We start from the raw sequence: 14,507 nt of genomic DNA, 5'->3' as shown, positions 1-14,507 counted from the left end.
ATAGTTATAACTAAAAACTAAGTCAATACATTAAAAACTCTCAAATGAACTGGTGCTCTCTTGATCCTTAGTGAGAATTGATAATTGCCTCTTGACAGTTACAATAGTTCACAAAACAACATAACCTGCTACTTGCGCTGAGTGCTGTAAATTTCAGTCTTCTTCTTCTTCCTCTTCTTCTTCCCCCCTCCCCCTCCTCTTGACATTTCCTCTTCTTCCTCTTCCTCCTCCTCCAAATTATGTTCTTACTAGCTTCAAAATCATGCTCATGCCATTTCAAAAGAAAAAAAATTTACGAGTAAAAATAACAAAATAGAAATTAGGATATTATTTCAGGCAATGTCTCCAGTGATAATATTAGGTATGGGACAATTCACCCCATCTTCAACCACTTATGTGCCCAAAATGTTTATAAAAGTTTAAATGGAACAGCAACAGCTTGTGGAAATTCAAGCTGCACTATAATTTTCACAATTTTATATTAATTTTATTATATTAATAATTATATTAATTTTAATCTCATCACTCCTGCAAAGCACATAGGACATCACGGAAGGATTGCGTTGCTCCTGTTTTCGCAAAAACCCCACCTGTCTGAATCTATTACCTAGTTGATATAAAGTATGATTTAATTCATTATAGTTTGATAAATCACTATTGGTGACACTGAGTTAAGTTATAAAAATTTAGTTTAAAAAGTCTACTAGCTGGAATTTCTACAATATGCTAAGTGAAAATCAAACACACCAACCATATTATGTTAAGGGCCCAATTTCCTGGTGTATTGCTAACTGACCAAGCACCTTTCTTCTAAATATACTTAATCTGGATGTTTTTAGTGTTTTTATTTTTTTTATTGTTTTAAAACGTTTTTAGTATTTTCTTTTATTTTCTTTCTTTTTTTAATATAATTTTTATTAATATATTCTATACACCAATACACAAATAAAATATACAATCCTGCCACCATGGTATAATGTGATTGTCCATAAATATAAAGTCATTCCTTTATACATACATATTTGCCATCATATATATACATCATCATATATCTATTCTATCCCACCTTTTCTGGACCCAATCATACCATAATTTCCAACTGTTATAAAATTCTGAATCTTTTTTATCATTGATCAATCTAGTTAATCTATCTGATTCCGTTTTTAGTATTTTCAATTGTAATCTATTTTTTTGAATTATAAGCCGGCCAGTCATTGAGTGAGATGGTCATCAATAGTAATTGAACAAATGAATGATGGTTTAGCACAATGAATGACCTTGATGTAAGAAAGAAACTAGTGTAAAGACACTACAGTACAGTACTAAATGTTATGGTTGTGGGAGGATTTGAGCCTAGCTTTTTCCCAAGCTGTAACCACTGACCTTCCCAATTTCACATCACATTCTGAAATGTGTTTCTGTCAAGTGGGATAAGTACACAGTCATTTTGTTCTCCAGTGGGAGGAGCTGACTGCATCCTGGCCACAGATGGTAGAGATGTCATGAATCTCCTTCGTGATCTGTAAGATGGTTTGTTAGCTTCAGCGGCTGTACCTATTAGCCTACAGAGAACAAAAGCAATGGGGAACAAAGAAGTGTAACTGGCAGTTGTACAAGACTGTGTCTGAAAAAAGGGAAAAGTATCATTTGAATATTCAAACCTGAAGGGAGAGAAGATTTCAATGACAATGAATGAAAACAACTAGTTTCTTTTGGTACTTCTAATGAGCAGTGTGTGTGTGCGGGGCAGCTCATTCTGTTCTGTGCATCCAATCTGTGATGTTGCAAGACACGAGTTCTCATGATAGCCCAGTCATATGGATGTATTGACCTGTGCATAGAAGACCCAAGGGAATTTTACAACAATGTAGCAAGAGAAAGCTTTCACACATGGGAAAAGATGTAAGACACAGGAGAAAGTAATAACTCAAGCACTCTTGGTAGCAATGCTTATTTATACATTATCCTCTATCCTTCCAAGAACTCTCTGTAGTTAGAATGGTTAGTCTGTAAGGTTGGGTTCTCATGTCTAGAGTACTGAGACAGATGTCTATTAATATTACAGGTGAGGAGATCAAAGCAAAACTGAGAATCAGTCACTAGAGAATCAATCACAACCACAGTTTATGTGTTGCCATAATAGCCAACTTTATGTTATCAGAGCCAGTGAATTCTAACAAAAGAACGGTGCATTAATGAAAAGGAAATGTCTAATATTACTTTATAGGTAGTCCTTGTTTAGCAGCGACCTTATATAGGACCATTTGCAGTTCCATAGTGATGAAAAAGTAACTTTATGACCAATCCTCGCATTTATGATCTTTGTAGATCTGTAAAGCAGAGGAAAACTGAAGTAAAATCATAAGCTCAGTCGAGGTTTACCTTGCTTAATGACCAAGTCACTGGTTCCATTTGTGATAACTAAGCAAGGGCTACCGTGTTTCCCCAAAAATAAGACTCTGTCTTATATTTTTTTGAACCCCGAAATAAGTGCTTGGCCTTATTTTCAGGGAGGTCTTATTATGTTGGGGTGCTTGGAACAAGATGGGGCTCCTCTTGCCGTCTTACCTTATTTCCAGCTCTGCGTTTAAATATTTTTGGGGAGGGCTTATTTTAGTGCATGTGCTCAAAAGCCCGATTGGGCTTATTATCAGGGGATGTCTTATTTTCAGGAAAACGGTATCTAATTTGACATTTCTGATTAAAAATAAATAAATAGAGGCAGGTTTCAATATTTTTTCATCCAAATTCAAAGTGAATTTTGAAACACAGACTGCCATGAGAGAATGGAGATTCTATTTTTGGCTTTATTTAGTCCAGGCACGCTCAGGAGACTTATATTTTGAGAAAGCTTCCAGATGTGGGATTGTAGAAAACGCATTTAAGAAATAAAGAATTCAACAATAAGTTAAGCATTCACTCAGGAGAAATATTACAGAATGGCTGCTGTGATTAATAAATGCATCACCGTTGTTCAACTGCTGCCTAAAATGTTCCTTAATTCTGATTTCTTTTTCTTGACTAATTAAATATGGAGGTTTTTAAGTTGGCAAAGCAATAGCAAATACAGGCTATATGATACAGGAAAGCACATCTGCAGGCATGTAGACTTTTTGTTTGAAACTTTCAACTCTTTCAACAGAAGTAAAACGAAACAGCTCTTCCATTTCTGTGGTCATACAACATAAATAGATTTTGCTTTTTTTCTGTGAGTTTTGTATAATTTAAATAATTACAACAGAGTATACAGCATACTCAGATATTCAGCATTCTTATACAGGACCTAATCAGCTATAAAAAATCTTAGTTTAAAATATTGTTGAATATAGAGTGCTCTGATTTATAGTATAGCAATGGTCTATAGTAACTCTTGCAAAACTATATATTATATAAACCAGTTTTCCAGAATGATGTTACCTCTCAAAATTAGTTCCACCTTGAAATTTCAATCTTAAAATATTGTACAGTATCTTTAGCCTCTCCTGGCAAGAACAATAAAGTGCAGAAATAAGTAACACTGAATTAATTCCAACTGCCATACTTAACCCTGCCAAATAAATTTTTAGCAGTATTCCCGTTTCTCTGTTTTTGGCTCTTTTCCTTTGCAGTCTCTCAAATGTCCTCTCATCATCATGGGTGTGCATGAAACAGAAAACGAGTTCTGTCCGCAACTTGAAACAAAGCATTACATTCCTGAAGTCAATTTGCCTCATTTCAAGCCAGTCTCGGTTTCATAGAAACAGAGGTCTCTGCAAATTTTGGTCAAAAAGTCAAGATGGCGGCCATGGCAGTGCAACTGAAGCTTGCAACACATTAAAAAATCCAGGCATTGCCGTTACCATCGTTTTGGCTTTTTTGACCACACCCCATAAGTACCACAAGCAGAAAAAAAAATCTGAATTAATATAGTGAATCCACTTTCAGCAGAAATAAAACTCAGAGCAATTTCAGATGTCTCAGGCATGGAAAATTGGGATCTGGAAGGGCTGCAAAAAACTGGACAACCACAAGATAGCAGCAAAACATTACAGAACGTTCTCAGCTGCCATCTAGTGGTCATTTGTATTTTTGCAGTACAGATGCAGTGCCTTGAAACCAGAAAGAACATCCGTGCCTGGGGTATAGGTATTTTCAAGCAAGGAATGTAAGCAGAAATACATTGGTTCTGTGTTTTATCTCTCACACAAGACACCAACTTTTCATTTAATTACCTCTTAAGGGCAGGAGTAGAAAAGAAAGGGAAAAAATAATTAATTCTAGTTGGTCCCAGTTAAGAGACTACTTTCCCCCCTTAAATCTACATCTAAAACTAATCTTGCAGACAATCAGTGATAACTCTGTTCATTCTTGTATTTAAAAATTTACCTGAAATGTACCCATTATTTTTCCCAGCAAACTGCCAAAAAACAAGGTATATTGTGGTTTCTATCTGTTAGCTTAATAATTATCTTAATAAATAATCTTGACTTTCTTTTATGTACACTGAGAGCATATGCACTAAGACAAATTCCTTGTGTGTCCAATCACACTTGGCCAATAAAGAATTAAATTCTACTCTACTCTACTCTACTCTACTCTACTCTACTCTACTCTACTCATGACAGGAAGTACTGTTCCCCAGAAGATAAGACACCACACAAATATCTCCCTCTGCCCAACTGCCAGCTTTTATATCCTAAATGTAAATTACTTTTACACCAATAGTCCTCAATACAAAATGAAAGAGTGATCATGAGGGATACACACATCCTTGCTCAGCAAAACAACTCTTCTTTTTATGCTTGAAGTTCTAAAATAAAAGAATAGGAGAGCTGCAGTGTACAAGTCAAAACTCAAGATCAAGCATGCCTTTGCAGGAAAATGCCCCCATCAATATTACAAAAAAGCATGAACAAGATGCACATTTCCCACCTGTTTCTGCTTTGCTTAGCAGGCCAACCAGCCATAGCTTTTCTGGATTTGAACTGCACTATGAAATCTGTACAAACAATAGGGGCAAGAAAACACTGTGTACAGATTGCACGAATGAATCAATGTCACCAAAATGTAAACAAATCCAAACGAGCCAAATAAACCAAAGCACACCATCAGCATAAAAATTTTGGAGAAAGAAAAAATAATATTGATTTCTACTGGAACAATGGCCTACTTCTGGACATCATCTTCATATTGTCTTTGATCCAGGATGATCAGGTATTGAGGCTCAGCAACTTCATCACTGGCTATACTTGAAAATAGATGAGTCATGGGAATCAGACTTGGGAAAGTCTGGGAGGGTTGGGAGTTAAATCTTACTGCTTCCATATGGTCCAGGGGCTAGATAAGCCCACGTGGAGCTTATTCCACATAAGATCGAACTTATACATTCGGTCAGTAGTTGCTCAGAGAGACTGAAAGGGATAGTCTGATGGTTCTTACCCAGTGTACCTTTCTCAGGTGATTGGGCCAGGGATTATCTCAGTATTGCTTTTTCCACTGACCAAATTGGTCATTGCTTGATACACGTGAGTTGGTATCTTCAATTTCACTTCACTATTGAACACATCTAGGTACTGGGCAGATTGCTGTCAGCAATTGGGAGGGTATGGTAAATGGCTGGCCCTCAGCTGTTTGAGGAAATCCATAAAAATAAGTTTATCACAGGTTTGTTTCACAGTCATCACTCAGGTCTGAATGACAAAATGTCATAAATTATCTTCCCTAAAAAACAGCATCTTATCAGTTGGGATGCTGTTGGTAGGCAAGAGATGTAACTGGCCAACTGACACTGATTACCCAAAATTGGGGGAGGTTTGTCCCTTACAGTCCCCAGCTAGTTCAGGTAATGAGCAACCTGCATTGTATCAACAGTCCTCTTTTCTTTCTGGCGAAATGCCATGCACACTACCCCAAGTTCAGGCTGATGCCCTTAGGCCTGTCTTCAATGAGTTTCAAAACCTCAAGTTCCAGCATGCACAATTTTATAATGTCTGTCACATCTCTCTTTACCTTCCATTCTAGGCTAAAGGACCAATTACTATAATCTTTCCTTATAGGGATGCTGCTGTATTAATCACACATTTTTCTCTCTTTGCATCTCTTCTTTTTAAAAAAAAACATAATGATCCATACTATACAAGGTTTAACACTCCAAATGTATTTTCACTATAGATTTGTATAATAATATTATGTTGGCAATCCTATTTGGTTTGCCAATGGTTACAAGCATAGAATTTGCTTTTCTTTCTTTTTTTACTTTTTTTTTTTTATCCACTGGCACTTGATTTACAAGCCTGTCCTGGTAACACCTTTTTGTTTCTACCACGTCCCCATGATGGTGACTTCATCTCATTTTCAGTCCATGAATGAGAGATAGCTTATTCTTTGCTAGGTATCACATCTGACCCAGTCCTAGGCCAGCTTCAAGGTACATCAAATTCATTAGGATGTGTCACGCATTACCTTGGGCAGCAGTGAGGTGAGTAGCCTGACTTGAAACAGAGGTAACACTATTAACCCACTGGGGATAACCCATTTCATGCAGCTATAGTTTCCCGCAAGATAGGTCAGCGCCTCAAGTCGGTGGGGGGGAGAGCCCATAGTGTGCGCTCCACAATAAGCTTTATATCAGCCCAAATCATGAAATATTTAAATGTAAAATTTTACAACACCATACTATGTAAACCCTCTTATTATTTTAATTATTGAGTCTGTCATCTGCACCTCCATAACTGTCTGGTTTGGCTCTGCAACTAAACAAGACAAACACAGACTTAGTTCAGAGGATAATTAGAACTGCAGAAAAAACAATTGCTACCAACCTGCCTTCCATTGAGGACCTGTATACTGCACGAATCAAAAAGAGGGCTGTGAAAATATCTACAGATCCCTCGCATCCTGGACATAAATTGTTTCAACTTCTACCCTCAAAAAGACACTATAGAGCACTGCCCTCCAAAACAACTAGACATAAGGACAGTTTTCCCCCCAAATACCATCACTCTGCTTAACAACTAATTCCCACAACACTGTCAAATAATTTACTAAGACCGTATTACTATTATTCTTCTCTTCCTAATATCTATCCCCACTTATTACTATAACCATGTTGCTTGTATCTTTCTATTATATTGTTTTTGTTTCCTAGTACGATTTGATAGCTTATTAGTAACCTTGACTATCACTAAGTGTTGTATCTTTTTCTTTATTCTTGATGAATGTATTTTATTCTCCTTATGTACACTGAGAGCATATACACCTAAGACAAATTCCTTGTGTGTCCAATCACACTTGGCCAATAAAGAATTCTATTCTATTATGATTTATTCATTTTCTCAATGCATAGCTTCTTAAACTCAATGCATTGTTTCTTAAACTTAAAAGCACCCTGATCTTTGACGAAGATCTTTGGTAAATTGTAGGATATGTTTTCACCCTGAACGAATGCTGCCCTTCAAGAAAAAATAGGAAATCAGCAACCTATTTCTCGCTCCCCTTTTTTTCTCAGCGCTCTTCCAAAAGGAGATAGATATCTTTTTTTTTTTTTTTTTGGTAAAAAAAATTATTTTTTATTTTTTTACACAAACAAACACATTATGCATCAATCCTTCCGTGTGTCATCTCAGTGTTTCTTCAGTAACTTCTTTTTGATTACTCCTCTTATCTTCATTTCTTCCCTTATAATTTCCAGTTCTCTATTACAATATTTTCCCCCCAAGTACAATACAGAGAGATCGATATCTCTGAGCTCTTTGTAGAAGGCTCCTGTTCTTCGGAAATCCATAGCTCGGTATTCTCTTCGCTTGATTATTTTCCCCTACCAAGTGACAAGTAGATCGGTTATTCGGTGTTCTTCGTTAGGGCTGCTCATCGATTCGCTCCGCGGGTAAACACGGTACGGTAGAGCGTGTGCACGTTTTGTTAGCGGCGCAGACGTGGAAGTGCACCGGAGGGGAAGCGAAGCTATTATCATTGGTTCCCACTTGTCACGGTGAAACCAAACAGCCTTTAGGCTTCAGGTACCAAAGCGCTTGGTGGGACGTTGGGAAGAAAAGCCCATCCTTTCCCCGCGTAGCCTGCCAGTTATTATTTATTTTCGTGGCGACAGGAGGGTAAAGAAGAGCATCATTAGCTTCGCATGCTTATTAGGTATAAAATTGATGCCTGGCTTTTTCAACAGAGTTTTTGATAAGGGGGCTCATTCATGTGGAGCTATGCTGGCTGGAGAATTCTGGGAGTTGAAGTCCACAAGTCTTAAAGCTGCCCAGTTTGAAGACCTCTGATGTGAAGCATATTTTGTCTACTTGCCGTGGTTTTAAACCTGGCAGTGGTAACACAGCAGATTGGTCTAGACTCTAGAATAAATGAAAAGAAAAATGATGTAATAAAGTCTATGAGCAAGAGAAGAATATTATCAGCTCAAAGTGACCAGGTCTTCTGCTGCTTTAACTCAGAAAACAAAAGGTTTAACGCAAGAATGGAGAATGTACTATAATCTTTCAGAGGTTGACCTACAGTTTTGTGCATTTTCTAACACTGGCTACACCAGCTAGGGCTATAATACAGCAACAGGTTGTTGTAGTTGTCAAACACAAGGGAGATGATTAAATGGCAAAGCAGAAGGCTAAGGATGCTGGTTTCTGAGGGTTGTTAGAGTCTTTCTATGGACTATGGGAAAGACTAGTTCTGCACTTTTTTCTCCTGTAAAGAGCATAGGTTGTCTGCTTATTGGTTGAATTTTTGGATTATTTCATTTTTTTCTCAGATTTTGGTATGGAGTTTCAAGCTGTGGTGATGGCTGTAGGCGGGGGATCCCGCATGATGGATCTGACCTCAAATATCCCTAAAGCTCTTCTTCCTATTGGTAATAAACCCTTGATCTGGTACCCACTCAACCTGTTGGAACAAGTTGGTTTTGAAGGTAAGCAGCCTTGAATATGATGTTTTGCTCTGTGGAGAAATGACTACAAAAAGTCAAGGACACTATTTGCAGGAGTACTGGGAATGAGCTTTGTCAATAAATCCATGGAATCTGGCACCAGAGCTGGAAATCAAGTTAATTCAGAATGTTTCATTTGACTTCTAACATGATTTAGAACACAGGGGTGTCAAACTTGCGGCCCGCGGGCTGGATATGCACTGGCCATGCCCACGCCTGGTTTAGCGAAGGGGGAAAAAGTCATGACGCCATGACAATGTGAGTTTGACACCCCTGATTTGGAAGAAGGAGGTTATATGATTGAGATCATCTCTGTATTTAAGTAAACATATACAAGCGCTCTACATAAAGAATGTACGCATTGAAATTTTTCTTCTGGGAATTTGATGGGAATATTAACAAAATCAGGGGGCATGATGGCTTAACAGTTAAAGACCCTGAGCTTGTCAGCTGGAAAGCTGACAACCTGTGTTCGAGACTTGAGCGCTGCACAATGGGGTGAGCTCCTGTTCCTGCCCCAGGTCCTGTCCACCTAGCCCCTCGAAAAAATGTAAATGCAAATAGATTAATAGATACCACTTTGGTGGGAAGGTAACAGCATTCTGTGCACCTTTGTTGTATAGCGATGCTGGCCACATGACCATGGAAAATGTCTTCAGACAACTCTGGCTCCCTTGGCTAAGAAATAGATAAGCACCATACTCTGTAGAATTGGACATGACTGGAGAAGCTTTACATTTTTATCAACAAAATAGAATCAGTTCAGTGTAGTGGTTAAAGCATCTGACTATGAAACTGGCATTAGTTCTAATCTAACTCTAAATGGCTTGACCTAAGTTCTTCCCCTTTTTAAATGGAAATTTTAAATTTGGTTTTAAATTATTGGGGTTTTAAATTTTCAGCCAAATTATTTAATTCGCTTTACTTTATTTTAAATTTTGTATTTATATGTTTTATTCTATGGCTATTCACCGCCCTGAGTCCTTCGGGAGTAGGGCGGTATACAAATTGAAATAATAAATAAATAATAATAAATAACTCAACATTAAAGTAGTTTTGGAAGGTCTGTGGGAAGCTTCCAAGAAGCAAATTGTGTATGTGGGTGAGAGAGAGAGATTGTATTAATGCCATATTTAATATAAAGGCAGTGTAAATCACCCTTTCCTTCCAAAGGCTTTATATGAACATGCAACCTGTAAAGTCACAATTTAAAGGATTTGACTGATTTTTCTCCAAGCGCTTCACTCACTGATATATTTTTCATCCAGAATTTTCATTACTGTATACATGACATTATTTTAAAAATTTCCTTTCAGTATAATTAGCTTGGGTTTACTGATATGGTTTATAATGAATATGTAGTGGGGTAATGCAGTATTTCAGATTTCAAGGTAAAATGGATTCTTGGGAGAATGCACAAATATAGTATCTGTGTATAATTATGTAAAGCACCTTGCTTTTTCCTGGAATTGTGCAGGAAAATTGTACAATCACATAAAAAAGCATGTCATATAGTTGTATAATTAGGCTTGACTATAATATATTTCTACATTTTAGTCTACCTCTCCAGTTCTGTTATGCTGGTCAACATTTTAACAATTCTTGGCTTAACCCAATGTATGAGACCAATCATTGTATCACCTATGTTTATAACTAGTTTGTGATGAATTATATCATCCATCTGCATTTACAGTCTTCTAAGAAAAGGTCTAAACTGAAGAAGTTTTAATATAAATAATTTTAATCTTAAATGTACTCTCACCTGATTAGTCATGAGGATCAATAATTTTGCATAAATCCCAGAACCATTTTCCTTATGGACTAACATTTTAAATGTACTGTGAATAGTATGGCAGAATAGCAGTTTTATGAATAATGCTCATTAGCTATGGTTACTGTTAAACTCCTGGCCCGTGGGCCGGATGCGTCACGTGCTGGCCACACTCATACCCGGTTTGGCAAAGGGAAAAAAAGTCCTGATACATCAAGTGACGCCGCCATGATGCCGTGAGCGTGACACCCCTGATCTTGCTTGTTAAATGTTTTTTTCTAGTACATCATTTTCTTTTTAGGATATTATTTATTACAAATTCTGAAGCGAATAGATTCTTATTCGTAGTAAAGTTTCTAAAACAAAGTTGGCAAAATAGTGTTACAAATAAGCACTAGGATGGGTTTCTATAGGTTGCATCTCTTCTCTGAGCCAAGAATTCTGTATTTTCTTCAGTGTCAAGCAGGAGCTGGGGTAGATGCACTTTTTTCTTAAATACCAGGAATAAGTATTCTTTATTAAAGTTGTATTGTGGAGGCTTCAAGGGAAAGTTTTCAGGCAATTTTAAAGCTAGAACAGAGAATGAGCCATGTCTACTATTGTCATAAATTGTTCCAGTTTAATGAATGATTTTGTCTTTGCAATAGTAAATACACCAATGTCAGATGATACAAAGCAGTCCATTCTTGAAAATAGTTAATTTCAAAGTGGATATATCAAGAAATGCTTAATATGTTAAGAAATGCTTAATATACTTTATGAGGGATGATTATTGACCATTTCCAATTTTGGTGTTTAGTATGTAGTTTGATTGGAGAAAGGATAAAGAGAGAAATAGTAAATGATTTCTGACACAGAGACTAGAACAAGAAATTATTACAAAGACCTTCTACTGCTAAAAGATCCTGTTTTCTTTTGAGTTAACCCATTCTGCCTTTTCCATTCCCATTCCATTTCCTTCAAAGGAAATCAGAGCAATATTTTAGGCTAATTTCCGGAACACATTAGAGTGCTATGAAAATGTAATTTCATTTCCAATACTAGCACATTGCCTTTTACTCTCCCTGCTCTTTGTTTAACAAATGGCTAATCTCAATGTTCTGTCCCCAACCACACGCACACACACCAACAGACGTTCAAGAGTTAAAGACCAAACCAGCCGGCAAAATCCTTTTCCTTATGATAACGGAACTTGGCAACAACCTAGTGGCTGCCTGCCAAGAGTTTATTATTTACGAAGAGGAGAGATAACTTCTCCCCACTCCTGGTACATCAAAAGAAACAGCTCAATAATTACGGAGTCAGTCAAGTCCAGAGATAATCCAGCAAAGCCTATAGCAAAAAGTCCGGCAATGCAGAATGAGGTGGAAGCTTTCAGCTTTGTTCATCACAAGGTTTGACTGGCCACCACGCTCCCTTTTATATCCTGTGGGGTGTGGTCCAGTGACTCAGCCTAATCTCGGGCACGCCTTTTCTTCTGTTGTGCGCGCTTATCTCTGCGACGCTGGCGTGGATCCAGCCAAGACTCATTACCCTCATCACTGTCCATCTGTGGCTGCGTGGACGTGCTTGGCCCCGGCCCTATCTCTTGCCCTTCAGCGGACACCGAAGGCATTGCCAGAGAGGAGGGTCCTGGAGAGGGAGGCCTTGCCAACTCCTCTCCTTCACTCTCGGAGTCCTCTCCTGCCGATGACACATACTCAGGTAACAGAGCCACAACACTCAAATAATTTCCTTCTGCTTTTCTTCCCAGGGCTTTGAGTTTAGAATATCTGGCAACTGGCAAAACGTATTTAACTAGATGTTAGACTTTGCTTATACGTATAGTGCACTTCCTAGAAATCTCCTTTCTGTTAGTTATAAAACTTGTTTTCCTAAGCATTGTTTAGGTCAGATTTCTAACTTCAATAATGCTCAAATGGCTAAACAAAAGATTTCAATCTCCAACACACCAAATTCCAACCATGAGAATTTTTACGAAATTATTTCTTTGAAGTAACTTCAAAACAGAAAAAAAATGCGGAAGAATTTTTCTATTTGGTCTTATACAGATTGGAAAAGAAAACTGACTTAATGAGAAACCACTTGCAAAACTGTCCAACCCAACCCCATTTCAAAATAAAATTCTTTTAATAAAAAAATGAGTTACGGTATTTCCTAAGAAGTCTGTACTGTTTGAACAGAAGTTTCCCTCTTACTGCCCAAGAGAAATAGACATTAGCTCAAACTTAAAATGTTACTGGCAATACATTCCATACTCAGTGAAGTGATTCTAGGCTTAAAACAACCTAATTCTGAAATATTTCCATTATGAATGGATTTGCCTAGCTGTTCCCTTGTTGATCCAAAACTCCTTTTGGATTTAATTCCAATGCAGATTAGATGTTTTGATCAGTCCTATACAGCATGATTAATGGCAGGGGCTGTGGGAGTTCAAAACATCTGGAGGTTACTATGCTAGTCTTTGTTCTAGATCATTCATAATTATAAATTTAATCAGTGGTGGTCTTAGTGCAATTCCCTAGGTGTCCCATTGTTTAGTTTCAGCTATTGTGAAAGTTGGCCATTTATTTCTAATCCAAGGTCTCTGCTCATCAAACAACTACAAATGAATAAAGAATCTTTTACTCTACTGTTAGTTTATTCAGAAAAATGGTGAGAGATCTATCAAATGTGTTTTGAGAATCCAAATAAACAGTGCATATGAATTTACTACTATCTACATCCACATTGGGACTCTCTAAAACAGTGTTTCTCAAATTAGCAAATTTAAGATGTATGGACTTCAGTTCCCCTGTCTCCCCAAATATACCAGGAATAAATGTTATCCTGAAAAGTCTGTGCTTTCTTAAATCCTTTAAAAAGTTGGTATTGCACTGGCTATCTCTTTCTCTCTCTCTCTCTCTCTCTCTCTCTCTCTCTCTCTTTTTTTTTTCTCCTCTCTCTTTCCTGTCTCTCTTCTCCTCTCTCTCTCTTCTCTCCCTCCCTCCCTCCCCCCCTCCAAGATCATCTTATCTCCATTTGCTGATTTTAGGAATATGAAATTTTACATGTGAGACTTTTTTTTAGAACTCTTGGATTAAAACCAATTAAATCAGATGAAAAGGTATTTCAAACTTTTCTGAATGTTACATAGGGAGGCTTATATGTGCTTTTTCAAGAGCCTGATTTAATGGAATTTGAATTCAAAAGACAAAATTCCATCTAGACCAGGGGTGTCAAACTGGTGGCCCATGGGCCGGATGCGTCATGTGCAGGCCACGCCTACCCCAGCTCCACGAATGGGAAAAACGTTGCTGGCGACCCCCAGGAGGAGAGCCTTCTCTGTGGTGGCACCTACCCTTTGGAACAATCTACCCCCAGAGATACGAGTGATCTCCGACCTCCGGACTTTTCATCGGGCCCTAAAAACTCATCTCTTTCAGTTAGCCGGTCTCTCTTGATTTTATGATTTTATGGTTGGTTTTAAATTTTGATATGGATTTTAAATTGATAAATTTTAAACTATGGGCCAAATTTAATTATTTTAAATCTATTTTTAATCGTACTTTATGTATAAATGTTTTTATTTTGGCTGTTCACCGCCCTGAGTCCGAAAAGAGAAGGGCGGTATAGAAATTCGAATAATAAATAAATAAAAATAAAAATGACACATGATGAACGTGGTGCGAGTTTGACACTCTTGAGCTGGACAATCTCCTAAAATAAAGAACAAGTTGGTTGCAACCAAAGCTTTGGTGAGGTATTTAAATTTATGTTATTCGCATAAATGTATATTAATTGTGTAATAACATTATACTACATTACACAATTATGTTA

At 37.3% G+C, this 14,507-nt stretch overlaps 1 protein-coding gene across 4 annotated transcripts in view; it reads left to right on the top strand.

Annotated features, from left to right (window-relative positions):
* Nucleotides 1-14,507, top strand: part of EIF2B3 (eukaryotic translation initiation factor 2B subunit gamma) — a 99,773-nt gene that overhangs the window by 6,132 nt on the left and 79,134 nt on the right. Inside the window, exons 1-2 of one of the 4 annotated variants that reach the window (XM_034414964.2) lie at nt 7,784-7,997; nt 8,744-8,899. In XM_034414964.2, the coding sequence (XP_034270855.2) occupies nt 8,752-8,899 (148 nt within the window). In that variant the 5' untranslated portion in view covers nt 7,784-7,997; nt 8,744-8,751. Of the gene's footprint in view, nt 1-7,783; nt 8,128-8,218; nt 8,484-8,743; nt 8,900-14,507 lie in introns of those variants that run through there. The other 3 variants (XM_034414963.2, XM_087889656.1, XM_034414965.3) reach the window with 3 other exon arrangements.

Source organism: Pantherophis guttatus, chromosome 3 (genome assembly GCF_059756535.1).
Source record: "Pantherophis guttatus breed Tessera chromosome 3, ASM5975653v1, whole genome shotgun sequence".
Classification (NCBI taxonomy): domain Eukaryota; kingdom Metazoa; phylum Chordata; class Lepidosauria; order Squamata; family Colubridae; genus Pantherophis; species Pantherophis guttatus.
The sequence above is the reverse complement of the archived record's forward strand: the minus strand, read 5'-3'. Positions and strand labels throughout refer to the sequence as shown.